The sequence below is a fragment of the Cotesia glomerata genome, linkage group LG5 (assembly GCF_020080835.1).
Source record: "Cotesia glomerata isolate CgM1 linkage group LG5, MPM_Cglom_v2.3, whole genome shotgun sequence".
NCBI classification, from domain to species: domain Eukaryota; kingdom Metazoa; phylum Arthropoda; class Insecta; order Hymenoptera; family Braconidae; genus Cotesia; species Cotesia glomerata.
Window position 1 is genome coordinate 499,372 of NC_058162.1, and position 26,794 is coordinate 526,165.

The following is a 26,794-nucleotide window of genomic DNA, read 5'->3' on the forward strand; positions in this document are numbered from 1 at the left end:
CTAAAAAATGGAGAGTCAAATAAAATCATTAATTGAGTATCGAAAAGAACTTGGTGAGGAAGATGCACATCTTAGAAAAATTGCAGCTCAGATGCAAGAACAATTATCCTCTCTTGAGGTAAGTATTAACTTTTTTTTTTATAATTAAAACATTAAATTTTTATGACAGTGAAATTAGCAGTCACTTGACAATTTTTCAATTTTTTTTTAACAAACAAAATTGTTCAAAAAAATGCATTTTTAATTTTTCAAAATTTCTACATGTCAATTTTTTCTTCTAATTTTTTTTTTTTTACTATAATTTGTTAAAAAAATTTTATAAATTAATAAATGTCTGCTAAATTAATTTTCGTCAATTTTTCTTGAATTTAATTTGTTAAAAAAAATTATCAGATGTCTCTTAAGTTTACTATCATAAATTTTAATTTATTATTTGTGATGTAGGTTGAAAGACTTGCTCTGGCTCAAATCATCGCCAAGTCAAAAACAAAAACAGAACCAGAGATTACAAATATCAAAATGTCGCCTAATAGCCGACTAAAGGAGCTAAACTTGAATGTCCCGAGTTATTTTCATGCTAAGCACAACGTCGAAGAAGAAGAAGACGAAGATGAATATTAATATTAATATTAATTACTATTTTATATTAAACTGTAAATAATTAATTTAATAAAAGTATTTTTTTTTTAGAACAGATTTATTGATTTTTGACAAAGAATTTATATTTTACAACTGTTTAATAATTAAATTATCGATTGTATTAAATATAAACTTTAATATTAAATTTACGGTCTAAAAAATGAGAGTTGATATCGAAACTGTCAACAAGACAATAATTATAAACTTAAGAAAAATAAACTTATGTAATAACTCCATCAGTAACTATAAGTATACACTAATAAAACTATTTCAATCACTGTCAAACTTTACAACCAACAAATTGTAAACTCCAATGTCTATTCGAGTAATTTTTAATAAAATATAGTATTTATAAATAATACAAAATTAAGAGAACCAACCACGGACAGCGTTAGGATTATTGTGCTGGTGTTCTGGTTCCTCCGGTGGCTGCATAGCCATCTCGGCACCCACTCGGTTAACTAGAATCTGGACGCCTTCAATGAGCGCCAACAAGACTCCTCCGATAAGCGCACTGCCACCCATCGCCCAAACTCCGCTCCTGGCTGCGAGAACTCCTCCAGTGAGGAACCCGCTCGCGATAGAGTTCCAGGGGTCCTCTTTTTTCCTGATGTGGATAAACGCACAGTCTATCGCCGAGAAAGTGACGCCCCAGACCGCGAAGTTCCCTGCTAGCACTGGAGCTCTCTGTTTCACTGCTGTTATACTGCCTATCAGTCGTCTGTTGAATCCACTGGGTGCATTGCGGTACCCTTTTATGAACTGGAATAATCCTCCGCCTACGGAGCCCAACACAAACGCGCCTCCACAGTCGTCCATTATCCTCCAAGGACATGGTTCTCTCATGTAGTCTCCCATGATTTATCTATAATTTTATTTAATTAATTAAACTACTTAAAATTTATTCAATTAATTGGATAAAAAATTAAATTAAAGTTTAGTCACTTGACAATTTTTTTATTTTATTTAACAAACAAATTTGCTTTAAAAAATTATTTTTTAAAAATTGCATTTAAAATTTTTAAATAAAAAATGTCAGTTTTTTATTAAAAAAAAAAAAAAATAGAAAAATTATTAAATTAATTTTAATTTGTGAGATTAATTTTTTAGAAATATTTGAGGTTATTTTATTTCACAGATGACGAAATTTTAGAAACTTGATGACAATCTTTTAATTCATCACTAATCTGTTAATTGAAAAATAAAAAATTTTTATTTTATGTTATAATTAATTTTTATTTTTATAATTACCTTATTTTGGAGTTTGTAAATATACTCGTGCACCGGTTATAAATTTACTAGAATGAGAAAAAAAGATATGAATACGATAAAGGCTGGAATTATCTAAATTATCAACGAGAAGTTGGCGCTGGACTATTTTGTTGCCAACTTCATGTCAAAAAATCGAAATTCGATTTGGTGAGTAAACTTGTTTTTTTTTTTTTTTTATTTTTATTTTTATAAATAAATCAAAAATTTATTTAATTTTATTAAAAAAATAAAAAAAAACTAAAAGTTTTTTTTATATTACAGGAATTTTAATTTTTGATCCATTTTTTTGGAGTACCTGACAGATTTTGTGATTTTTTAATTTTTTATCAATCAGCTGTTTGCTACAAAATATTTATAAATACATTATTATTATTATTGTTAGTAATAGATTTAATAACACGTAAGCATTTTTAGATAAATTTTTTGGTTAATTTATTTTTAAAAATAACTTTAAAATCTTTTTTTCTTTTTTAGATAATTTATTTTTCCTCCATGGGACTTTGTACCTGATTATGATGCAATAAAAGGTAATAAAAAAGTTGATATTTTATTTATTCCTAAACCAGTTCAATAAATTTTATAATTTAAAACTAAACCTTTTTTTAGGTAGTGAAACTATTAATTTAAATAATAGAAATGAAAGAATAATAAAATAATGACGTAGAATGCGTGTAATCTTTATAAACGTGATTACGTATCTTGGAGATATTAAAATAGCATACCATAGAAAAATAAAAAATAAAAATAAATTAACAAACAATGAGAAGAAATCTTGTTTACCTTGGGTTACTTAGATATTATTAGATACTATAACGAGTCATTTCCTTACTAATATATGGGAGAAAGATAATAAATAAAATGAGTAAATTTGTTGTAATAAAACAACAGTCGTTAGAAGAATTTTCGCCTGTAAAGACATGGACTTGACTGCTTGTTGATATTAATATAAAAGATGGACAACAACACAGCACGTGTCGCCAGGCCTTTTCAAACTTTGGAAGAGCTATACAGCAGTTTGGAAGCTCTGGAAACTTGGCCGGAGATTTGTAAGCTCCGAGACTGTGCAGAGTATGTCTACAGTGGCGAGGAAATTTCACTGGGAGAAAATCTAGAAAATTTAACTAAATTAAGCCGAAGAAAGCAGCCTAAAACTATTGTCTGTCATGACATGAAAGGTGGCTATCTGGAAGACAGGTGAATTATTTTTTTAATTTTACTTAATTATATGACTTTTGTTAAAGTCTACTGTACTTTCTTAACTATTGACATTTATAAAGATATAAGCTCATCTCGATGTTACACTCATCAAGAGCTTTCATTTGAGTACCCACATGCATTTTTCATATATAAATATATATAATATATATAAATATATGAAAAATTCATGTGGGTACTCAAATGAAAGGTCTCAATGAATGTAATCTCGAGGTGAGCTTATATCTTTAAAAATGTCAATAGTTCACAAGATATTTGTTAAATTGCACTGTACTTTCTTAAATATTGGCATTTATAAAGATATAAGCTCATCCCGATATTACACTCATCAAGAGCTTTCATTTGAGTACCCACATGCATTTTTGATATATTTTTCATATATACATATATATAAATATATAAATATATGAAAAATTGATGTGGGTACTCAAATGAAAGCTCTCAATGAGTGTAACATCAGAATGAGCTTATATCTTCAAAAATGTCAATAGTTCACAAGACATAAGGTCATTTCTTTATTAAGTAGCCAGAGCTAGAGTAATAATAATATAGATTATTTTTTAGATTTATTGATGGTTCTTCAGTAAATGACTCTTACGCTTTTTACCACTGGAGTATCATCGACATCTTCATCTACTTCAGTCACTACACAGTGACGATTCCTCCTTTTGGCTGGATTCAGACAGCTCACAAGCATGGAGTCAAAATCCTCGGAACCGTAATCACCGAGCGGACAGACGGTGAAAAAGTTTGGGAGAAGGTTTTATCCTCAGTAGAGGAAACTAAAAAATTCGCAGACGCTCTGATCCTCCTGGCCAAACACTTCAAGTTCGAAGGCTGGCTTCTCAATATTGAGAATAAAATAAAGCCTGATGATATGGAGCAATTGAAGTACTTCATTCAGTACTTGACTTATGGAATTCACAGCGAGATTGATAACGCTGAAATTATTTGGTACGACAGTGTCACGAGTGATGGCAGCTTGCTTTGGCAAAATAAATTAAACGAGAAAAATTTGTAAGGATTTTTTATTTCTAAATAATTTAGATAATTTAAATAATTTAGTATGTTATTTATTTATTGATAATTTTTTGCAGAGACTTTTTTGAAATTTGCGATGGAATTTTCTTAAATTACAACTGGACTGGCCCTGGATTACTCGAGAGTCGTTCAATTGCAGAACGTACGGACCGAGTTACAGATATTTATGTAGGTCTTGATGTTTGGGGTCGTGGATGTCCAGGAGGCGGTGGTTTTAATTCAATTGAGGTAATTTTATTTTATTTTTCACTTAAAATAAAAAATTTTGTAATGTTTAATTTTATTTTAGGCAATTAAAAAAATTCGCGAGTATGATTTGTCAGTTGCGATATTTGCTCCGGGTTGGACGCACGAATATTTCAATGGACATACTTTTGAATTACTTGAAAACATATTCTGGGCGCAATTGACTCCGTATATGTACATACACGTACCTATTTATGAAAACGAGGTCTTTTCAACGAGTTTTTGTCATGGATATGGAGAAAAATTTTTCTACAATGGAGAAAGCCTGGAAACTTCTTCGGCTTTTTATAATTTAGCTTTACAGCAGACACAAATTTCAGTACCTAATTACCAGTTGAGATTTACTTATGTTAATATTCCAGAGGCTAAAAAAAAAGACAAGGAAGATAAAAAAGATCATGAATTACCGGTGTGTATTTTTGAAACACCCTTTCAAGTAATTCAAACTCAGGGTAATGAAATAAATATTGTGGAAAAACCAGAGAAACATAACTGTATTAAATATTTTAAAAAATATTCTTATAATGGAGGAGGCTGTATTCAAATAAATGTTTCTCGTCCGCAATATCATAGGTAATTATTATACATTAACAATTGAATATATTATTAATTTAATTTTTTTATAAATTAATTAGTTAAAGTTGTTTGTTAATTTTTAATTATGAATTTTTTAGATTATTTTTAATACATCTTAAATACAGTACTGATATTCAAATTATTATTATTCATCGGTCTGATGAAAATAATGATGTTCAGGATAATTATAGGACACATTATCCAGTACTTGTTGTTAAAAGTGACGCAATAATAAAACATTTGGATCCATATGAAAATTTTAAATTAAATTGTCAATGGAAACAAAGGTTTGTTTTTAAAATTATTATTATTATTAAATTTTAATAATACTAAAGTTAGCCGACGTTTTTAATTATTTTTTTTATTTATTAAATTATAACTAAAAAATATTTTTTTTAAATTACACGTGTAGTTTTTTAAATTTTTTACAAATGAATTTTTTTTTTTAATTTTCTTGTAATAATTTTTTAATAAAAAAAAATTCTAAAAATTTTTAAATGTCGGCTAACTTAATTTTCATAAATTTTAATATAACATTAAAGTTAGCAGTCGCTTGACCAATTTTTAATTTTTTTTAATAAATAAATTTGCTCCGAAAAATTATTTCTAAAAAATTGCATTTTTTAGTTTTTAAATTTCTACATGTCAATTTTTTTTACTATGATTTATTTTTTAAAAAAATTTTTTAAATTATAAAATATCTGCTAAATTAATTTTCATAATTTTAATGTAAAAATTAATTTAGTAAATATTTGTTAATTTTAAGAATTTTTTTAAAAAATAAATTATAGTAAAAAAAATTGACATGTAGAAATTTAAAAAAATCAAAAATGTAATTTTTTTTAACAAATTTAATTGTTAAAAAAAAATTTTTAAATGGTGGAAGTGAAGTGACTGCTAACTTAAATGTAATTTTTTAATAATTATAATTTTTTTTAATAGTTACTACCGTTCAAATATGAAGACAATAAATGAACTTGGAGTAATTTTCACCACCCCAGGATCATATTGCCTTGGAAAAATTCAGATTCACCAAATGCCTTCAATTATTTAAAAAAAAAAAAAATCTAAATAATAATTAAATAAAAATAAAATTAAACACTATAAATATTTTTAATAATTTTTTTAACCATGAATTGCATTTGAAGGTAAAAAAATAATATGACAGCAAAGTATTATATTTTAAAATTTGTAATAGTATATGTAACAGAATATACATATATATGAACATTGCCAAAAATATCAGCGCCGCAGTTTATTCCAGCCCCTTCCAGCCCTTACTTACGTTGTAAAAAAATTGAGCAGGTGATCACGGAGACTAATAACGGTTTAAATAACTTGTAAACATTATTACACACAAACTTGAGATTAAAAACACAGTGTCTTTTACGACGAATAAACAACCCGTGAGTTTTTTGTTTAATAAAAGTTTATTTATAAATCCGGGATGTGTAAAATAATTATTAGTGTGTTTATTGAGTGATTATTTATAAAAATGGCTTTTGGATCCGGCGACGCAAAATGTATTCCTGACATCGGCAATCAATTGAATAATTTTGAGATAAATAATGGCATTAATTATTCATACAATTGTCGCTCCATTCATCACATTGACGAGAATCATGATGTCAATAGTTACAACAACAACAATAATAATAACAATAACAACAATAGCAGCAATAAAAATATTAATAGTAATCAATCTCGGTCGGGGGAAAATAATGAAATAAAAAAAATAGATGTTGCAACTATGACAGATCCTCTGTCAATTGATTTTCGGAAAACTTCTGAGTACTTGGCTCGCTGTTCGAATTCACTTGGTGTCTCACGATTTGATTCTTCACATTTAAATGGTAAGTTTTTTTTTATTATTTATTAAATGACAGTGAAGTTAACTAACTTTAAACATTTTTTTATAATTTTATAGCTATTAAATTGTTTTAAAAAAAAATTTTTTTTAAAATTCCACTTGTGAATATTAAAAAAAAATTTATAGTGTTTTTTTTATTGTAGTTAATTTTTTATAAGAATTTTAAAAAATGACAGCTGACAGCTAACTTCAGTAACATTTTTAAAATGAAACTGAAGTTAACTGACATTAAAAATTTATTTATAAATTTTATAGCAATTAAATTATTATGAAAAAAATTTATTAAGAAAATTTTACATGTGAAAATTAAAAAAAAATTATTTGTAGAAATTTTTTTAAGTATTTTAAGAATTGTTAGATGTCAGCTGACTTGGCTATGATTTTTAAAATTATTACAACGAAGTAAAGTAACATTAGAAATTTTTTAATAATTTTGTAACAATAAAAATATTATAAAAAAAATTCCAAATGTGAAAATTATGACAAATAATTATTAAATGTAATTGATAATTAAAATTTTAGATCTGCCAATTTACCACTGTCCAGAATGTCCAAACAAATTTGAAGACCGTGATTTATTCAACGAGCATTTGGAAGATCACAAACAAAGGCCTCACATCTGCGACATTTGCGGTGCTAGTCTAAAACGCAAGGAGCACTTGGACCGCCACAAACAGGGCCACAACAAGGACCGACCCTACAAGTGCTCGCTGTGCTGCAAGGCCTTCAAGCGGAACGAACATTTAGCTAGACATCAAATTATTCACTCTGGTAACAAGAACCAGATTTGCTCAAAGTGCGGCAAGGCTTTCTTCAGGAAAGATCATCTGAAAAAACATATCCAGAGTCACAACAGCAGCGGTAAATCTGTTGAGTCTCAGAGTATTGAGAGCCAAGAACGCAAGGAAACTCTTGACAATATCGCGATGATGGTTAGACAATTAAGAGCTCCGCCTTTTTCAATAATTCGTACTTAAATTTGTGTTTTTTGAAAAAAATTCTGGATTTAATTTTTAATCAAAATTTTTGATCAAAAATAATTGTAAGTTTTTTTTATTAATTTGTACTTAAAGTATGAGTTTTTTTTTAAATATTATTTATAATAAGTCGGATTATTTTTTTTAGTAATAATAATTGTGATAATTGAAATTAACATTTGGCTTAATAAAATAGAAAAACGCTGAATTAATCATTAAATGATAAGCGTATAGTAATCAATAAGTATTAAAAAATATCAGAACTTAAAAAAAAATTAATATTGGCATGTTTTAATTAGATATAGCAAAATACCCATAATAATAATAAATGAGATTAAAAATTTGCCATTTAAAAAAACTTTGTTATCAATAATTTTTATATAATTTTTTTACAAGAGTAATTTTATTATTAAACACTAATATATAATATAATTAAGTTGATATTATTTTAATTTTATACTTACCGAGAAATGATTTAGATAAAAATGTATTAAATTAAAAAAATAAATGACAATGAATATTAAACTTCGACTTTATTACAATTTGTGTATATATATATGAATATATACATACATATAGGTATGTGTGAAGATTACAATTATATATAAAGCATTGAGGAATGTTTTTTAAATTATTTTAAGTTTTTCCAGTTTATTATTTTAAATCTATGGCTCTGTTAATTTTTTTTTTTTTTTTTTGTGACCTATAAAAAATAAAACGAGATCATGGAATCACTTTGACATTTGAATTCTCAATTATTTTTTGATTTGTTATTTTAAATTCTGGAAGAACTGTTACAAATAATTCGCAAAATATATAGGAGTAATTATTAATAATTAATAAGTATAAATAAACGGAAGGCTTAAGTAAAATTAATTATTAAAATGCTAATGGAATTTTTAAAAATTATTTCTTTTGTATTCTTTGTACTTTGTCGATGAATTTTAATTTTTTTCAGTTCTATACTATTTATTTTTTTTATTTTTTTTTACGGTACTTTTGTATGATGGAATTTTTTAAGGAAGATTCCGAATTGCTTTCCTTACTCACACGCTACAATATTTATTATGTAACTATTACAATTATACGTTTGTCTACATAATACAATTATCACTCAACACATTTTTTTTCGTATGCTCTTTAACAACACAAGCTTTTTTTTAATTATAAAAAATTATTACTGTTTACATCATTCAATATCCAACGAATTAATTTTAATTACAAATATTTTAATATTAAATTAACAATTAAAAAATTGAAATAAAAAAATTTATTGAAGTTTTTAAGTTTGATAAAAAATAGTTCCAGATTCGGAGGACCTTGATGATGTACAAAAAAGCACAATTTAAATACCAAGCATACAAATGCCACGAGAAAGCTTTGATGTCTCAGGTGCTCTATATAGCCATTTCAACCCTACATCTTTCAGCTCCGTTATCTAGTTTGCAATACAAAAAATATTAAATCTCTTTTTCCACTTTCTCATAATCTAGATGTCTACATTATTTCCTTATACATTTTTATTATTACTATTTATTTTAATAATCTTAAATTTTAAGTAATCAGCACAATAATTAATTAAACCCTCAGTTGTCTTTATTAAATTAAATTCATACTTGAGAATGTTTAAAAATAATCGCCAATTTTTTTTTTTAATTTTTTTCTTTTTTTTTTTTTTTTCATTCATATCAAGCTTTTAATTTTTGTATACAAACTTATCTTCTACAACTACTGATTAATCATTATGATTATAAGTAAATATTACCATGGCGTGGAATAGTCCAGTATAGCTTCAATACATCATTTTACAATAATATTTTTACATTAATACTTATGGCAACATATTTATTATTTATGCTATTAAATGGTATTACATATGTGCTTTAAAGAATATTTTTTTTTTTATTATTATTATTATTTATTTTTTAATTATATTGAGGTCTCACAAAAACCTGAATTTTGGCTTTTTTGCCAAAGACCGAAAAGTAAGTTGACATTTATTTTTTCTAATTAAAAATAATTTAATTTTATAAAATTAATTTAATTTCAAAATATTTATTAAAAAACTATGATTGCATTTTTTGAGATTCATTAATTAAAATTTTTAAACGTGATAAAAATATTTTTTTAATTATAAAATAAAAAAAATTTTTTTTCAACAACTAACTTTCGGTCATATATTATAATTATTATTACACTAAATTAATCTTAATTTTTACATTTAATATAAATCTATATTATTTGCCACAGCGTACTACAAAAAATAATATAAACCTGATGATGTATTGGTAAAATAAAATGGCACTGTATATTTAAAAAGAAAAAAATTAATTTATGAAATTGTTAATCAAAATTGGAAAAAAAATATTACTTTTTTCATACGGAGGATCACAAAAAATCACAACCAGAAGTCTACAAGAATAATTACCGTCAGACTATCAACGGATAATTTTAGTAATCTTGGCCTTCAATAATTATTGATATTATTACATAGATAATAGTCAAATTTATATATATAAATTTATATACATAGTAAGTAAAAAAAAAAACATTAAAAAATAAACTTATTTTAATAATCAGTACTCAACAAATATTTAAAAAATTTAAAAGACAATTACAATAAAAAAAATATAGTAACAAAATATGCATGTAATTTTTTTTCGCTTCAAGCGTAAGTAGCTGCCAAAATAATTTTTGAACAATAAAAAATACTGAATAATTTTTAAAAATAAACGCCTAAATTTATTTTAGTATTGCAAATAAAAATATATATTTATAAAAAAAAAAACAAACAATAGTATCTCTAATGTATTTAATAATTGAATTATGACCGTGAATTTTATTTATGAAAATATTGATTTTAAACTCTCGTCGATCTGTACATTAGGATAAACTAGTAGCAATAATTATTAATTATTAATCATCATTACTATGATAATTAAAAATTGTCATTGTCTTGTAAAAGACAGAATTTGTTTATCCATCGTAGAGCTAATAAACGAATGCTTACCTGTTAAAGATAATTGTAATTCTCAGAAATTTTTGACGTGACTAAGAAAGCTGAGTTCGTGACTTTGATACTGGCTAGACGTAGCAGCGTGGACGCTGACAGCTGCTTGATGAGCCGCGGCATTGACTGCCGCGAGATGATGATGGTGGTGCGTCTGATGGCTGCTGGTAGTCTGATGAGAGTTAATGACACTATTATTCGTCGGATGGGGAACCTGAAAGCTCCCAGATGGCGGGGCTCAGGACAGGAGGGGGCCAGGATGTCCACCGGGCAAAACAGACGAAGTTGATACTGCTGTTGCTTGCATATTCGTAACATTGTTTTGTGGTTGACTCTGTTGTTGACTTCCTCCTAAACATTAAACAATAAATAATTTAATTTTGCATTCGAAAATTCTCTATCTCTAGATACATAAATATAAAATTATCTTGTATCTTGAGAACTATTGACATTTTTAAAGATATAAGCTCATCCCGATGTTACACTCATCGAGACCTTTTATTTGAGTACCCACATCAATTTTTTCATATATTTATATATATTATATATATATATGTATATATATATATATATATGTATATATAAAAAATATGTCAAAAATGCATGTGGGTACTCGAATGAAAGCTCTTGATGAGTATAACATCGGGATAAGCTTATATCTTTAAAAACATCAATATTTAAGAAAGTACAGTACAATTTAACAAATATCTTATGAACTATTGACATTTTTTAAAATATAAGCTCACCCCGATGTTACACTCATCAAGACCTTTCATTTGAGTACCCACATCAATTTTTCATATATTTTATATTTTATATGAAAAATATATAAAAAATGTATGTGGATACTCAAATGAAAGCTCTTGATGAGTGTAACATCAAGATGAGCTCATATATTTAAAAATGTCAATATTTAAGAAAATATAGTGCACCTTAACAAAAGTCATTAGATAATACAGCAAAATTTTATTTTGCTAGTAATTTTTTAAATATTTAAAATAAAAAATTTCTCACCAGCATTTTGACTAAGTTCAGCTTTAACTCTTCTCGCAATATGACTCCGTGTGTGTTTTCTAAGATGGTCTTTCCGATAGAAGCCTTTACCACATTCGGTGCAAACATGCCTCTTTTCCCCAGAGTGTATAACGAAATGCAAAGTCAATTGCTCCTTCCGTTTGAAAGCCTTCAGACAAACAGTACAAACATAGGGTCTCTCCGGGTTGTGGCTCTGTTTATGACGGGTGAGATGGTCTTTACGTTTAAGCCCAGCACCGCAGATATCGCAGACGAACCGACGCTCGAGAGTATGACCCAGGAGATGCTGCTCAAGAAGCTCACGTTCGGGATAGGCCATATGACACTCGGGACAGCAGTAGAGAGTCGAGCCATCAAGAGCGGTTGTCAATCGTATTTCTCCAGGTTTTGGTCGGGGCTTTTTTTCCTTTGGTACTTTCTTCTTTTTCTTCTTCTTGGTGGTAGGCGACATCATGATATTTGGCGTGGTCGTCGTAGCGACTGCCACCGAGGTCGTGTGTGCTTGCATCTCAGACTCTTTTTTTATACTCTCGGCGGAGTATTTTAAAAAATGGTGCAAGCTTAACGGCAACGTACTTGCTGGGAGGTGGCTCAGGTAATCCGCGACTGTCGATCCAGGAGTCGCCAGCGATTGCCAGGTTGCCGGCATTGACGCTGGTGTCTGGGTGTGAGCGTGTTGCTGATGATGCTGGTGGATCGACGAGTAGTCTTGCTGGCCACTGTCATTTGTACTGGCCGAGTCACCAGTATTTCTCTGCTGCTCTTCCGACTTTTTTTCCTTTTTATCTTTTTCTTGTAGTAAATTACACACGTCCTGTTAATTAAAATTAAAATTAAAATTTTTATTTTATTTCTTTTAGAAAATTTTTAATTAACAATAACACTTTTTTTTTTTTATTATACTAAAGCTAGCCGACGTTTTTAATTTTTTTATTTATCTATATATTTAGATTGCATTCGAAAATGCTCTATCTCTAGGTACATAATTAAGAAATGACCTTGTATCTTGTGAACTATTGACATTTTTAGAGATATAAGCTCACCCCGACATTATACTCATCGAGAGCTTTCATTTGAGTACCCCCATCAATTTTTCATATATTTATATATATTATATATATGTATATATGAAAAATATATCAAAAATGCATGTGGGTACTCAAATGAAAGCTCTTGATAAGTATAACACCAAGATGAGCTTATATCTTTAAAAAAGTCAATATTTAAGAAAGTACAGTGCAATTTAACCAAAGTCATTATTTAATAAAGCAAAATTTTATTTATTTATAGTTTACAAGTCACGGCAATCACACAGTGACTGCAAGGTATCTAGTTAATTAGAACTAAAAAATATTTTTAAGTGCAATTTTTTATAAATTAATTTTATATTATAATAAAATAAAAAATTACCTGATGATAAGATCTTTTTTCTTGCATCCCCGGAGAATTAGCAGGACGCTGCTGCACAGACTGTGCTTGTGAGTAGGGTACATTGGCATAATGAGAATGTACATTACTATTCGAATAAGCAGTTTTATTACTAATCATCCCCTGGCTCTGTCCAGTCTGACCGCCATTTATTTCGGAGCGATACTTTCCCACAACCGGTACCCCGATCGGAGGCTGATTCGGAAAGTGATTAGCATACCTAGCAGTGCTTCCACTACTACCGTCAGCAGTAAACTGATGAATACTAGGGATTGTAGCAGGAAAGTGACTTCCAAACGGTGGGAAATTCATTGCAGATACTCAATGCGTCACCTGGAAACAACAGTACACAATTAGTCTTAAATAAAATAAATATAATTACATAATTTATTAGTAAATCGATAAGATCCTCGGAAAATCCACCCACCTTACCCCATTATAAATTTTCACTTTTATTTATAATAACTAATTATTAACTAATAAAATAAAAATAGTTGTTAAATTGGAGTTAAAAAAATAAATATTTTTGATTTAGCACGCGGTTACTCACTCCAGCCATCGCAGCTCTTACTCTAACCCCGTAGCCGCTACTCAAACCACTTCTCTCACTCTCACTGAATTCCCTTTGGTTACCAACCCTCTCCGACAATGGCCGTATATTTAACCCTGCACACTGTCAATACTCGACTCGATTTTTTTATAAAATTCACATCAAGGTCAAATAATCCGAAATTAAAAAATCACTAATTTTTTATAATTATTTTTAAATAAAACTAATTAAATTAAATTAAATTATAATTATAATTGTTATTTTACGTAACCACTGATCAATAACAATAATTATATTATTTACAGTTCCGTAAGTAAACGTCGATTATAGCGTAGCGTCATAGATTTTGCAGCACCCGTTTAGTACCGTAACAGCGTCGGCGTTTTAACTTGGAGGTCCAATTTTCACTCGTCAATCATTATTCATGATCACAATTTTTATCACAAAATAAATTTATAAAATATAAATATTAAATATATTTCTTCTTAATTTTCATAATAAATTTTCTTCGTTTTTTTTTTTTTTTAATTTTAATTGTTATTTTAAACAAAATTAGAACAACAATGTTAATTTGACAAAATAATATTTTTTTTTCTAAAATAAAAAAAATATATAAATAAAGATATTGATCAAGTAAATAATTATAATGTATGCGTGGGTCAGTATAGATATAAAATGGCCGTAAGCCGGTACTGCGGTTAATCCTTCACTTAAAACTAAAAAACTAAAATGTAGGATTTAAAATAAATGAAATAATAAATAAATAAATAAAAATGGAGGAAGGAGTATGTATAATGCTTACCATTTATACGGCCTTGATAATATGACATATAAGGCCTCGTTGTCGACCGTAAGTCACTTGACGCCGGCTAGGTATTTTATTTAAACAAATAAATCAACAAAATAAAATGAGTGAAAACAAAAGCTCGTTTAGATTTGTTGAGTGTTGCTGGCTGTGACTATTATTATTATTATTATTATTATTATTGTTATTATTATCAGTATAGTGAGTATTAAAAAATAAAGGAAAGTAAAATAAGGAGCTCCGTGACCGTTGACACCTGTCTCTTGAGTCCCCACCCCACTGTCCGCCCTCTACTGCGCCAGCCTCTTAACTATTTTTTCTCTGGCACTCAGCGGCCCCCGCGAGCATCACCGCTTCCCTACCGCGCTCACCCTCTCGACGCGAGACGCGAGCGAGCTCCAACCCACCGAGTAGTTGCCATCGTAGTCGTAATTCCCGTTCCCATTCCCAGCGACCCGCAAGCCACGTTATGTCCTACCGAGTCTACTCACACCAGGACGCAGACCCATACCTAACCCGTCTTCTCCCTATCGACGATGTGCCAACGCCGAAAATGCCCGAATCTACTGCCGGGCTGTTATGTATATATAATAATTCTCCACTCCCGACTGGTTATTCTCTCTGTTGTTATATATTTTCGCTAGTATAAAATATCCTCGGTACATTTACCAGACCGAGCAGATAACAGCTAAGCGGGGATTCCCGATCTAAATTCACCGTTTTATCGTTTACTTATTTTACATTACATTTCTTCACTGTCATCTTCATTCGATTGTCCTACATTTTTTTTTTTTTTTTTACACTTTTCTTCTTTTTTTTTGTTCTTACTTACACATTGACAAATTTTATTTTTTTGACAATTACATTAAAGTTAGCAATTATTTAACCATTTTTATGAAAATTAAGTTAGCCGACATTTAAAAATTTTTAGAATTTTTTTTTTCTTGAAAAAAAAATTTTCACTTGTAAAAAACTTTAAAAACTGTAAGTGCAATTTTTAAAAAATATTTTTTTGTTCTAATTTAATTATTAAAACAAAATCCAAAAATTAATAACTAGTTTTATCCATTTTTTAATTTTTTTTTAACAAACAAATTTCTTCCGATAAATTATTTTTAAAAAATTTAATTTTTAATTTTATTTGCTAAAAAAATTATCAAATATCTGTTAAAATAATTTTTAAATTTTGACCTGACAAAAAATATAAATTATAAATGATACTGAAGTTACCTGTCAATTTTTAAAAAATTTCCATTAATAATTTATTTTAATTTTTGCATGTAAAATTTTTTTAATTATAATTTTATTGTTATAAATTAAAAAAAAAAAAACATTTTTAATGTCAGATAATTTCAGTGTAATTAAAAACACCTTTAAAATTCACTTCTACGAAATTCTTTATCATAAAAACAATAAATCCAATATATTACATACAATAAAAAATGTAATTCAAGAGTGAAATATCTAAACTATGTGTGTGTATAAAAAGCAGACGTTTTAATGAAAATATTAAAAGCTTAAACTTTGTTACAATAAACAATAATTCTTTAAATTTTTACATTTATTATTTTAAGATTTTTTTTTCCAATATTTATGTAAGTAACAATGTAAACTTACAAACAAATGAAAACTACAATACAATATATTAATTATAGTAAAATAACATATTTTTTTGTGTTTTTTATTTTATTTGTTTTTTTTTTTTTCATACAACTATATACCCACTGCCTTAATTTTATTATTCTGTTTAAATAAATGAAATAAAAAGTATCAACTTTACTTAATTTAATATATTATAATAAACAATAAATTTATTACTCCAATAGCATCTAAATGGAAATTCTAATTAGCTAATTTTTAATAATTAGTAATTCGTTCTTAATGCGGACGCATTACCACCATACGGTTTGATTTAATCGTCAAATATTTTCTATTAGTATTACAGTTCTTTTTTTTTTTTTTTTTTTTTTTTTTTTTTTTAATTCGAGTTATATTATTTGTAAACGATTATAATTTGATAATTTACAATTATAATTTATGTTAGCACAAATTGGTAGCAATTAATAAAAAAGGAGTTAATAGAAGCCTAAAGTTATTAACAAATGCATTATTGTTTAACTACTTTATATATATATATAAATATATATATATATATATACTTTTTTTTTTTTTTTTATTTACGAACGAATTAAATTATGCATGTCCGTTAGTTGTTATTGCTAATAAAATTGAATTGTTTTTAAATATAATTATTTAGCAAAGTTTAATGGTTTTCAATAAATCGGGAAAACCACTGGAAGAATCACTTTTCAACAGCATAATTAACAGTTGATATAATAATCAATATACTTTTGTTTAAAAATCCTGATTTTTAATCGACAAATGAATTGAATTTTTTTTTAAATAATTTAATTTAATTTTTTATAGTTAAAAAAAAAATATATTAAATCTAAACGACAATTTTAAAGAAAAGTATTATTTCATCTAAGTGCATTTCGATACATGGGCCCAAGGCAATGATTTATAATAAACAATTATTATGTTTTTTTCGTCTATTTACAATATTTGTAGTAAAAAAAAAAAAATATCAAGATATCCCCATTGGTTACGTATATAAATCACGTTAACATATGCAATCAGACACATCTATAAATTTATGAAAAAATCCTTGACAAAATAACAATAAAATTTGATAGGAAAAAAATTAAGTCATCAAAAATTCAAATACAAATTTCATACACTATAACGTGCACCGTCATATTAAATTCCCTTTTAAATACGAAAATATAATGTTATTATTATTATTATCATCATTAATATTAATATTACAAATATTATAGCTGTAAATACGCACTCTGTTTATTGATAGCAAACGTGTCTGAAAGCAACTCAAAAAACTGTGACAAAATATTTCCCCGTCAATAGCAATTAAATAATTATATTATTTTCACATTTTCGATATTCATAGATCCCACTACTCTTAATAACTGATAATTAATATTAATGAATTATTTAATATTTATAATACATGAGAAAACGGATTAGTTGATTTAATATTTAAAACTTCATGTAATAATAATTATTGTAAAATATTATCTGGTATATTCTCACGATAAATTACTGGGTAATAAAACTTTTTATGCGGCTTTTCCCCTAGCCCGTTGATGATTGAACCGAAAATACCGCCCAGTCCCGCTCAGGGCGGTCAATTGCTGCTAATGCTGTTGTTTTTGTTGCTGTTGCTGTTGCTGTTGCTGTTGCTGTTGTTGCTGTTGCTGCTGTTGCTGATGATGCAGCATTGTCATAGCTCCCGTTTCAGCGGCAGTGGGTAACACAACAGTGGACTGTTCCGAGACAGCGATCTGGTGAATCTGAGCCTGTGACCCTTGGCCCACCTGAATTTGAATTTGTTGAAGCTCGGGTAACGTGGTCTGCTGCTGCATATCAACCTGCTGATTCTGTGGGGATTGTTCATTTTGCTGCTGAGTCTGAGTATTGTCACCGGTATTAAGCGGATCTTCCTTCGCTCGTTTAGCCAAGTGGGATCTCGCGTGTTTCCTTAAATGGTCTTTGCGGTAAAAAGCTTTTCCACACTCGGTACAAACCTCTGTCTTTTGTCCAGAGTGAATAACAAAGTGTAAATTTAAATGCTCTTTTCGTTTGAATCCTTTCATGCACACAGAACAGATGAACGGCCGATCGGGATTGTGACCCAACTTGTGGCGCTCCAGATGTTCCTTGCGCTTCAATCCAGCGCCGCAGATGTCACAGATAAATCTCCGTTCAATCTTGTGACCAATTAGATGCTGTTCAAGCAGCTCCTTCTCGGGATACGCCATGTTGCACTGCGGACAACAGAAGAGCGTGGTGCCATCAAGAGCGGTTACGATGCTGACCTGGCCAGGCTTGGGCTTCTTGGGCTTGGGTGGCTTCTTCTTGTACTTCTTCTTCCTCTTGGGCTTGGTACCAGACTCCTGCTCTTCAGGAACATCAGGAATTATTTCAGTCTCGCCACTGGCAACTGTAATTTGTACAGTTTGGTCACCAGCGCCCGCGCTACCCGCCTCAAGCCCGTCAGCTCCGAGCGGACTCGACTCAATAGTCGACTCACGTTTTATCGTCTCTGCAGAGAACTTCAGAAAATGGTGCAAGTTTAGCGGAAGAGTGCTCGTTGGTAGTCGGGAGAGATAGTCTGCCACTGCAGAGCCTGGTGCTGCTAAACTCTGCCATGTTGCTGGCATAGACGTGATATACTCATCCCCGCTCTGGTTACCTTGGTTCTTAACATTGGCGCGTTTTATCAAAGCTACCGGGGTTGTACCCTCCTTAATGTCGTCTTTTGAGTCAATAGCTTCTCGTAAAATTAAATCTTGGGGAATTTGAGCCACAACTGTGAGACCTTCGGGGGTATTTGGTAGTTGAACTGCTTGCTGGATAGTCTGCTGCGCCGTACTCGTTACTACCGTCGAGGTACTCTGTGTAGTTTGTTCGGATCTATTTAAAAAAAATTATTTAATTAGCAAATTATATTCAAATTTTTACATTAAATTTATAAATAAAATTTTGCTTTATTAAATAATTACTTTTGTTAAATTGCACTGTACTTTCTTAAATATTTACGTTTTTAAAGATATAAGCTCATCCCGATGTTGCACTCATCAAGAGCTTTCATTTGAGTACCCACATTCATTTTTGATATATTTTTCATATATATATATATATATATGAAAAAATTGATGTGGGTACTCAAATGAAAGGTCTCGATGAGTGCAACATCAGGATGAGCTTATATCTTTAAAAATGTCAATAGTTCTCAAGATATAAGATAATTTTTTATTTATGTATCTAGAGATAGAGAATTTTCGAATGCAGCCTAAATACTTATCATAATAAATAATATAGATGATAAGCTTACGTTTGGGTAGTAGCGACAGTATTTTGCGGCGATACTTGAATTTGTAAGCCATCAGCGCCTTGTTGACTGTACGCGACTGTCAAAACAGTAGCAGCGCCTTGAGGGAACTGGCTGAGGGAAATCGGAGCGATGTGATACTTGGGCTGGTCAGCGCTATTGCCACCCTGGGTGACTGTTGGATTTACCACTTGAATTTGGACGGTCTGCTGCTGCTGAGTACCATCTTTGCCAGGTACTGTGATAGGTAGTGTTATAATTTGCTGCTGTTGATTGTTTCCACCCTGAGTCGCAACAGTAAATCCATTTGGATCAACCGGTCTCAAGTAGTGAACACCACCCTCGCCTCCTGACAAAACACCAACCACCTGTCCTCCAGCAGTGATATTTTGCGCGAACTTTGTGGTGAACTGGTGAACAGCCCCCGTGGGCAATGACCCGGTGGTGAACCCGGAAAAAGGCGTGAAGTTCATCTTGCTGCTGTCCGATAACCTGTAATCATAAATTAATTGTTAATAATAGAATTTATCATTGGTAAAAATGAAATATTTAAATGGATAATGGGCTGTATAAAATGTTCCCGGTAAATACGGGAGTTTTATTTAAAATTCCATCTCTCAGTAATGTTACATGGTGGGAAAGCAGTGGGGTAGTCATAAATGCAACCCCCCTCCGTCACATGATCATCATCCACCACCTCTTGAGCTTCTACTTCTACTTCTTGAACTTGTTGTTGTTCCTTATAGTTGTCCTCCCCCGCCACCAATGTAATGTCTTGCTTCCCCCTGTCGACAGACAGGAGTAAAGAGTAGCAGGGAGAGTGTTCACCAAAGTTATTTAGGATCGAGATATAATAGAGAGAACGAGGGAGAGAGTAGAGAATGAGAATGAGAGTACATCAACCCCACTCCATCACCGGCATCAGTATTTGACAAAGGGTAGGGGTTAAAAGTCACAATGATACCAACACGTGGATCTGAGCTCAGGGTGGGAGCGATTTATCCTCTAAAAGAGTGTGGGAGACTTTACTTAACACCCGGGGGCTAACTGAGTGGGAAGTATTTATTTATATCCACAAGCTTTAGCTACCTTTTAATAGAAATAAATTCAATTCAATTAGATTAGATTATTTTATTTATTTAATAAATTATTGATAAAAGCTCGGCTACCATCTGGCGATGATGTCATCGGGCAAGGATTGAAGACCAGCAAGTACCTACTGAGCAAGATGTTGAATGAACAATTGGATTACTTTCGGACAAAGTTTTGCCGAAAATGATGATCATTAGAACTAGCATTAGATCTGAAGAATTAAAAGAAGGACGGAAAAAGGAAGGAAGGAAGGAAGGAAGGAAGGGTGTAGAGTTTAAGTGGTGGCGGAACTACGGGTAGGGGCATACCAAGAAAGAAGGGATACTACTCCCATGCGATCCCGAGAATGAGAAGGGAGAGGGAGACATGTCCGAAGCCAAGAACAGTAGTAACCTAGTGTAAATCCACTCGTACGCCCTTGGAGTTGAGTTTTGGAGGTTGCCAAAGTACGATCACTTCATCCTAGCGACACTTTGTCATCACATTGTTAGCTGGTGACACTCAGACCCGACCAACGCCACACGATCACGGACGATACGCCTTGCTTACGCCTGCTACGCACTGGATTCACCGATATTTATTTATATATCTACAACTTTAGTTACACACTGTTACGGTAAATTATTGTTTAACGTCTAATAAGCTTCATACATTTGTTAATAAATATCTCACGGGTTTAACTAATTTTTACGAGATATATTTAACGATCAACGACGTTTCCGAGACGTTGCCCAGAACTTCTACTGCAAGTGGCTATAGTCACGCCGTGACGTAATAACGAGCCAAGCGGAACAACTGCGCAGTACAATGTACCACTACAATATTTTAATATACTGAAATAAAAAATAAATATATTGGTAAACAATTGCAATAATTGACATTGTTACTTTTTTTTTTCTTTTCTTTTCTTTTTTTTTTTTTTTTTTTTCTTTCTTTCTTTCTGTAGTTGTTGGGTTGTAATTAATTATCAGAATTAATTTTATTAATGCCAATAAAAGTTCATTTAAATGGCTACGGGCGTTGGCATACAAAACTCCAATATTTCCACGTCATCACAGCCGCCATTTTAGAATAAAAATACTTGTTATTTATGATAATGACGTGGCCCTTTAATGAAAGCCTAAAAAAAATAATATTGTTATTATTATTATTGTTGATGATGATGATAATAATAATAATGAATACGGGATTGTTGATGGAAATAATAATGTAGCATTGAAATTCCCTGGAAGTCTCTGGTCTTGCTGGTCAGCTGGATGCTGGTCTCTGGAGCTGAATGAATGTAAATAGGATAAATGAGGATGTAATAGCGAAATAAACACATAGGGTGATTGGATTTATTGAGAATGGAGGATTTGTTTACACCCCCACCTAGATGTGCCAAAGGAGGAGATGTGCAGAGGCATCAAAAGCAGTAACACAAGGTGGGAAGAAAACAGAGTGGAACGAGAGATGCTACGGAGGGGCCTCTGGGAGACCTCCACGGTGGGCATCCACCACCACGCAATTTCCAACCCCACCAACCTCTCAACCACTGTCCGCACCTCCAACCACCCCACCAAACAGCTCGAGCCAGAGCGTAGAGTCACGATGAGGTTCCCGCGACGATTTTAGTGTCTTGGGGTGGGTGCTCGGTGGCCACTGTTTCGCGGTAAATTCACGTTTAACAAGTTCTATCATTGTGCCCGAAACCAAAACATCATACGGGTACTAAACGCGCTTCCGTCCGGTAGCCAAGTGACGGCAATACAAGTTCAAGTCGAATAACGGGAGAAAGCCACGACACTACACCAATTATTTCTAAAATATATAACACACACGCATTGTTATAGCTATTGCAACAACAATAACAATAATTACTCACATATTTAAATAGATACATGTATGAATTTATTGGACAGATAACAATATATGTATACTTACTTGTGAAACCAAAGTTTCTTTGACTTTATCGCGTTCACCTTATGCAGCTGTCAGAAAAGATACTATTTTAGTAACTGGTCTCCAATACTGGGGTATACTCCTGTTGGGAACCCACCACGACTGGCACTCCAAGTGACGAATAAACGAGAACACGCTCTCACTGGAAACAATTTACAGTTTCCGTTATTCAGTTAACTTCTCAAACGTTGTACTGCTTCACAACCTGGCACTAACTCGAACGTCGACGCTGTGGAAGGCATTCGTGCTCTCGATTTACTTTAAGCCGACTTTCTCATTTCTATGGACGCTTATTTACCGACAACACTAGAATGTGTTTCTGTTTGTCCAGCCAGCGATCCCACTCATGTCTGCACTCTTTTCTGCGCCCCAGTCTTTAATGTCTCCAAGAGCCAGGCATCTTTCAAATTCTTTAATTAATTAATTAATATTCATGAAAATTAATTTAGCAGATATTTGATAATTTTAAGAATTTTTTTAACAAATAAGTTATGGCAAAAAAAAATTGACATGTAGAAATTTTAAAAAATAAAAAATGCAATTTTTCAAAAATTATTTTTTGGAACAAATTTATTTGTTAAAAAAAAACTAAGAAATAATTAAGTGACTGCTTACTTTAATGTCATTAATATTCACATCTTTTAAATTTTAGAAATTCATGCAATTTTTTTAAGAAAAATTTTTTTTATATCCTTCCGGAGTATAAATTATTTCAGACCTGTCATTTTTTATACTAATTCAATTTACACTATTATTTTTAATTAATAAATATGAAAATTAAGTTAGCCGAAATCGAAAAATTTTTAGAATTTTTTTTATTGAAAAAATGATTAAAAAAATTTTCGCTTGTAAAAAACTTTAAAAACTGTAAGTGCATTTTTAAAAAATATTTTTTTGTTCTAATTTAATTATAAAAAAAAAAACCAAAAAATTAAAACCGTAGGCTAACTTTAGTATTATTTAATAAATTACTCTAATTTTGTATATTTAATAAAAAAATAATTATAATTTATTTATTAATACTCTGTTTTTAAAAATTTCCACCTCCAAACTTATATTGATACATCAGTGATCTCGACTTTGGAGTAAACCAATCACAGCTGAGCTTAAGTATTAATAAAATGGCGCTGGTGTAGCTTCCAGTTTACGCGCGTAATTTGAATTTTATTTATTCATTTATTTTATTTAAATTTATTATCAATAATTCTGTAATAATAATAATAATAATTATTATTATTATTATAAAAATAAATATATTTTACAATAAGTAATTCACCGATATTTATTATTATTTATAAAATGCATAGAATAAATACATAATGATTGATTTATAAATTATAATTAAAAGTTAGATCTCCTGTGCATCCTCTCCATGCTAAGAGTATACAGCAATTTGTTACTTTCATAGTAATGCGGATTATCATTGGCATTAAGATCGGGTCTGTAGTCACTTGCAAAATTATTTTGAACTGGATGTTTGTTTCCGGGCGAAGAACTCGTCGACGGCTCCGAGTCGTTTGACGAAGAAGTGTAATTTTCTGGAATACCTGGAAATCCATTCAAATGAAGGTTATTTATCCTTTTGCTCAATGGCGTGAACTCGCTGCTTTCATCTTCCATGCTCCTCAGACGTTTCCTGTCAATTACATAAATTCATTATAATTAACAATTTATTTGATGCGTAATAAATAATAAATAATAATAATTCTAACCTGCTTGAATGTGTCATTGTTCCGTTGGATTTTCTTTTCTAATATAATTTATTAATTATCACGTTCTATGTATCATTTTGCCATAACAATATTTCTTATCTATAAATATATGCGATTATGACACAATTGATACTTTGTTTTCATCGTTAATAAATACCGTAAATAGATGTCAATGCAAGAGATAAATTATTGGATGAATAAAAAATAATTTCCTCTTCTATAATTACTTATCAATTTATTATTTTATCCGTCGACTTATTAAGCAATCAATTGTTTATATTAAATAAATTAAAATGAAGTTTTTTTTTGTTACCAAAGATGACAAGATGTATACACAGCAGCTATTATAGTTGTGTTCTGTCATACAATAAAATTTTTCTCTCTCTGCATATTTAACCTGGCTAAATAATTTATTTTTATTCTTAAAGATGGCGCTAGTGGTATTGAGAAGAAATGTTTAATTTGTCAAGTTGCCGCTAGTTGGTTTAAAATTTTTTTAATTTCTTACTGATCAGTGACAGGTAAAGTGAAAATATATTTTATCTTTTATCTTGCTTCTGTAATATGACGTTTTACTTATATAAAGAATGACAATATGCTGTCATATATATTTTTTAAAACCCGCTTGCTATCCTTGGCTCGGTTTTAAAATAATATAAAATGCCATATAACTGTGAGCTAGACACATTTCATTAGAATTACTAACCCAAATGCAGTATGTACTCATGGATGCGTCACAAATTAACAAGACAAGGCTTTAAACAACTTTCTACACGGTGAAAAAAAGTCATAAGTACTTTTACGATAATTAAATTCATGATAGAGATATATTTGTTTGTTCTTATTAATTAAATTAAAAGTTATTTGTAAAAAAGAAGAAATTGGAGTGATTATTTAAATGAGCTTATATTACTTTAGATTTATAGTTTCTTAAAGTAATTAATTTAATAAATTTTTTACTAAAATGGAGATTCACAAGGATAGCAAGTTTACATGACCTTGATTCTCATACTGTGAAGATATCTCATTTTTTTTAGTCCATGATTTTACTCAAGTGTATGCCACGTGTGAAACCAATTCACAACAATCTACAGACACTTATTTATTTTATATATAATAGTATAATGAGCATAAGTTGAGTATGGGTATGAGTTTCTCCAACTGTAATTTAAAAATAATTATATGATTAAATATTGGGTTTAGTTTGTTAATGGCCTATTTTATAATCATTATTTTATTTATATTACTTATCGTTAATTCTATTAATAGAATTTTTAGGTAAAAATTAAATACCGTAAAAATGTAACGGTTGGTATAGTGAACAACCGGCGACTGGTCGCCGAGTACAAGAACAAATTTTGTTTATTTTATTTTATTTTATTCAAATATGGAGAGGACAAGTCGGCAAGAAACTAGTCGGTCAGTTAACCAGGAGGACGATGTGGGTATCATGTATAACGGGCTCATTGACAACTAATAGATAGTAAATTACATGACATTGTATTTAAATTTCTTGGAATACATTTTTTTTAGCGCTAATTCTTCCTTAAAAAAAAAAAAAAAAAAAGAAGAAGAAGAAAAAACAATGACACTGAAGATAGCAGACGTCTAAAAATTTTTGATTTTTTTTTTAATTTTTTTTTTTTTTCGATAAAAAATTTTGAAATGTCAGCTAACTTCATTTTCATAAAAATGTCATTAAAGTTAGCCGACTTTTTTTTTTAATAATCAAATTAGAACAAAAAAATTCTTTTTAAAATTGCACTTACAGTTTTTGAAGTTTTTTAGACGTGCAATTTTTTTTTTATTTTTTTCTAATGATTTTTTCAATAAAAAAAAATTATAAAAATTTTTAAATGTCGGCTAACTTAATTTTCATTTAATAAAAAACATTATTTTATTATTGCACATATTTTATAAATATTAAAAAATTCTTTTAATATTAATCATGAAACATTTTTTCCTTGTTTGAACTTTTTGAACTCATTCTCGTTTTATTTTCTGACCACATTTTTATCTCGCGATAAGACACAATAAAAAATCCGAGAATTTAATAAATTAAATGTTTTTTTAAAAGCTACTTAACGCAACAATTATTTTTTAATGATAATATTTATTATTTAAAAAATGTATAATAATTATAAATAAATAAGAAAACAATGTTGCGTATAAATGAGGACAATTTAATAGAAGCTTATAATGCAAAAATTACTGAAGCACATCTGTGTTGTATTTAAGCCTGTAAAATAGCCTTGACACTCCTAAATGTCTTTTTATATAAATAAACCCATAAGAGTAGATGCAATTAATCTGGTGTGTATAATATATGTTATACATAAAATCCATTTAATTTTATTTTGGGCGTAGTCGCTTGCACTGGGAAAATCTTGCTCGGGTATACGGGTGGGTTGTTGGGTTGCATGTCTGCGTCTAGATTAGGCCATTCAACTTTCGACCTACACGACATTGAACT

At 29.7% G+C, this 26,794-nt stretch overlaps 7 protein-coding genes across 13 annotated transcripts in view; 2 read left to right on the forward strand and 5 right to left on the reverse strand.

Annotated features, from left to right (window-relative positions):
- The window catches only part of LOC123266289 (serine-threonine kinase receptor-associated protein), a 29,987-nt gene extending 6,131 nt beyond the window's left edge, over positions 1-23,856 (reverse strand). Inside the window, exon 1 of the mRNA XM_044730459.1 lies at positions 23,827-23,856. The gene's annotated coding sequence lies outside the window, so the exon portion shown is untranslated. The remainder of the gene's footprint in view (positions 1-23,826) is intronic.
- Positions 679-2,041, reverse strand: LOC123266294 (mitochondrial import inner membrane translocase subunit Tim17-A). The gene is made up of 2 exons (XM_044730467.1): positions 1,891-2,041; positions 679-1,504 (listed from the first exon to the last, which is right to left on the reverse strand). The coding sequence occupies exon 2, from the start codon at positions 1,495-1,497 to the stop codon at positions 1,006-1,008; it is 492 nt and encodes a 163-aa protein (XP_044586402.1). The 5' UTR covers positions 1,498-1,504; positions 1,891-2,041; the 3' UTR covers positions 679-1,005.
- Positions 2,296-6,115, forward strand: LOC123266282 (cytosolic endo-beta-N-acetylglucosaminidase). The gene is made up of 8 exons (XM_044730443.1): positions 2,296-2,311; positions 2,386-2,438; positions 2,518-3,105; positions 3,691-4,143; positions 4,224-4,395; positions 4,457-4,986; positions 5,088-5,276; positions 5,932-6,115. The coding sequence occupies exons 3-8, from the start codon at positions 2,864-2,866 to the stop codon at positions 6,041-6,043; spliced, it is 1,698 nt and encodes a 565-aa protein (XP_044586378.1). The 5' UTR covers positions 2,296-2,311; positions 2,386-2,438; positions 2,518-2,863; the 3' UTR covers positions 6,044-6,115.
- On the forward strand, positions 6,256-25,984 carry LOC123266292 (zinc finger protein 502-like). Of its 2 annotated transcripts, XM_044730465.1 has the most exons (3): positions 6,256-6,842; positions 7,382-7,840; positions 25,953-25,984. In XM_044730465.1, the coding sequence occupies exons 1-2, from the start codon at positions 6,485-6,487 to the stop codon at positions 7,834-7,836; spliced, it is 813 nt and encodes a 270-aa protein (XP_044586400.1). In that variant the 5' UTR covers positions 6,256-6,484; the 3' UTR covers positions 7,837-7,840; positions 25,953-25,984. The 2 variants fall into 2 exon arrangements, with proteins under 2 accessions (XP_044586400.1, XP_044586399.1); XM_044730464.1 differs by lacking the exon at positions 25,953-25,984 and having other exon boundaries at positions 7,382-7,893.
- LOC123266285 (protein odd-skipped-related 2-like) lies at positions 10,624-14,974 on the reverse strand. 3 transcript variants are annotated; one of them, XM_044730446.1, is made up of 4 exons: positions 14,662-14,974; positions 13,292-13,642; positions 11,861-12,695; positions 10,624-11,197 (listed from the first exon to the last, which is right to left on the reverse strand). In XM_044730446.1, exons 2-4 carry the CDS (start codon positions 13,619-13,621, stop codon positions 11,085-11,087), a joined length of 1,278 nt encoding a protein of 425 aa, XP_044586381.1. In that variant the 5' UTR covers positions 13,622-13,642; positions 14,662-14,974; the 3' UTR covers positions 10,624-11,084. The 3 variants fall into 3 exon arrangements, with proteins under 3 accessions (XP_044586381.1, XP_044586382.1, XP_044586383.1); XM_044730447.1 differs by lacking the exon at positions 14,662-14,974 and adding an exon at positions 13,860-14,056; XM_044730448.1 differs by lacking the exon at positions 14,662-14,974 and adding an exon at positions 13,737-13,866.
- Positions 17,150-23,005, reverse strand: LOC123266280 (transcription factor E4F1-like). 4 transcript variants are annotated; one of them, XM_044730440.1, is made up of 4 exons: positions 21,062-21,480; positions 19,580-20,068; positions 17,952-19,158; positions 17,150-17,921 (listed from the first exon to the last, which is right to left on the reverse strand). In XM_044730440.1, exons 2-4 carry the CDS (start codon positions 20,047-20,049, stop codon positions 17,880-17,882), a joined length of 1,719 nt encoding a protein of 572 aa, XP_044586375.1. In that variant the 5' UTR covers positions 20,050-20,068; positions 21,062-21,480; the 3' UTR covers positions 17,150-17,879. The 4 variants fall into 4 exon arrangements, with proteins under 4 accessions (XP_044586375.1, XP_044586373.1, XP_044586372.1 ...); XM_044730438.1 differs by lacking the exon at positions 21,062-21,480 and adding an exon at positions 22,592-23,005 and having other exon boundaries at positions 17,150-19,158; XM_044730437.1 differs by having other exon boundaries at positions 17,150-19,158; positions 21,062-21,478.
- LOC123266295 lies at positions 23,878-24,688 on the reverse strand. The gene is made up of 2 exons (XM_044730468.1): positions 24,322-24,688; positions 23,878-24,245 (listed from the first exon to the last, which is right to left on the reverse strand). Exons 1-2 carry the CDS (start codon positions 24,336-24,338, stop codon positions 23,951-23,953), a joined length of 312 nt encoding a protein of 103 aa, XP_044586403.1. The 5' UTR covers positions 24,339-24,688; the 3' UTR covers positions 23,878-23,950.
- Positions 25,985-26,794: the final 810 nt, after the last annotated feature.

Excerpts from the sequence above, each read along its gene's own strand:
- LOC123266292 (XM_044730465.1), top strand. The coding sequence starts at position 6,485 with ATGGCTTTTGGATCCGGCGACGCAAAATGTATTCCTGACATCGGCAAT. Across the intron at positions 6,843-7,381 it reads TGATTCTTCACATTTAAATG|ATCTGCCAATTTACCACTGT; the intron begins GTAAGTTTTTTT and ends TTAAAATTTTAG.
- LOC123266294 (XM_044730467.1), bottom strand. The coding sequence starts at position 1,497 with ATGGGAGACTACATGAGAGAACCATGTCCTTGGAGGATAATGGACGAC.
- LOC123266280 (XM_044730438.1), bottom strand. The coding sequence starts at position 20,049 with ATGAACTTCACGCCTTTTTCCGGGTTCACCACCGGGTCATTGCCCACG. Across the intron at positions 19,159-19,579 it reads ACTGTCGCTACTACCCAAAC|ATCCGAACAAACTACACAGA; the intron begins GTAAGCTTATCA and ends TTTTTTAAATAG.
- LOC123266285 (XM_044730446.1), bottom strand. The coding sequence starts at position 13,621 with ATGAATTTCCCACCGTTTGGAAGTCACTTTCCTGCTACAATCCCTAGT. Across the intron at positions 12,696-13,291 it reads AAAAAAGATCTTATCATCAG|GACGTGTGTAATTTACTACA; the intron begins GTAATTTTTTAT and ends TTTAATTAACAG. Across the intron at positions 11,198-11,860 it reads TGAACTTAGTCAAAATGCTG|GAGGAAGTCAACAACAGAGT; the intron begins GTGAGAAATTTT and ends TTTAATGTTTAG.
- LOC123266282 (XM_044730443.1), top strand. The coding sequence starts at position 2,864 with ATGGACAACAACACAGCACGTGTCGCCAGGCCTTTTCAAACTTTGGAA. Across the intron at positions 4,396-4,456 it reads GTGGTTTTAATTCAATTGAG|GCAATTAAAAAAATTCGCGA; the intron begins GTAATTTTATTT and ends ATTTTATTTTAG. Across the intron at positions 5,277-5,931 it reads AATTGTCAATGGAAACAAAG|TTACTACCGTTCAAATATGA; the intron begins GTTTGTTTTTAA and ends TTTTTTTAATAG.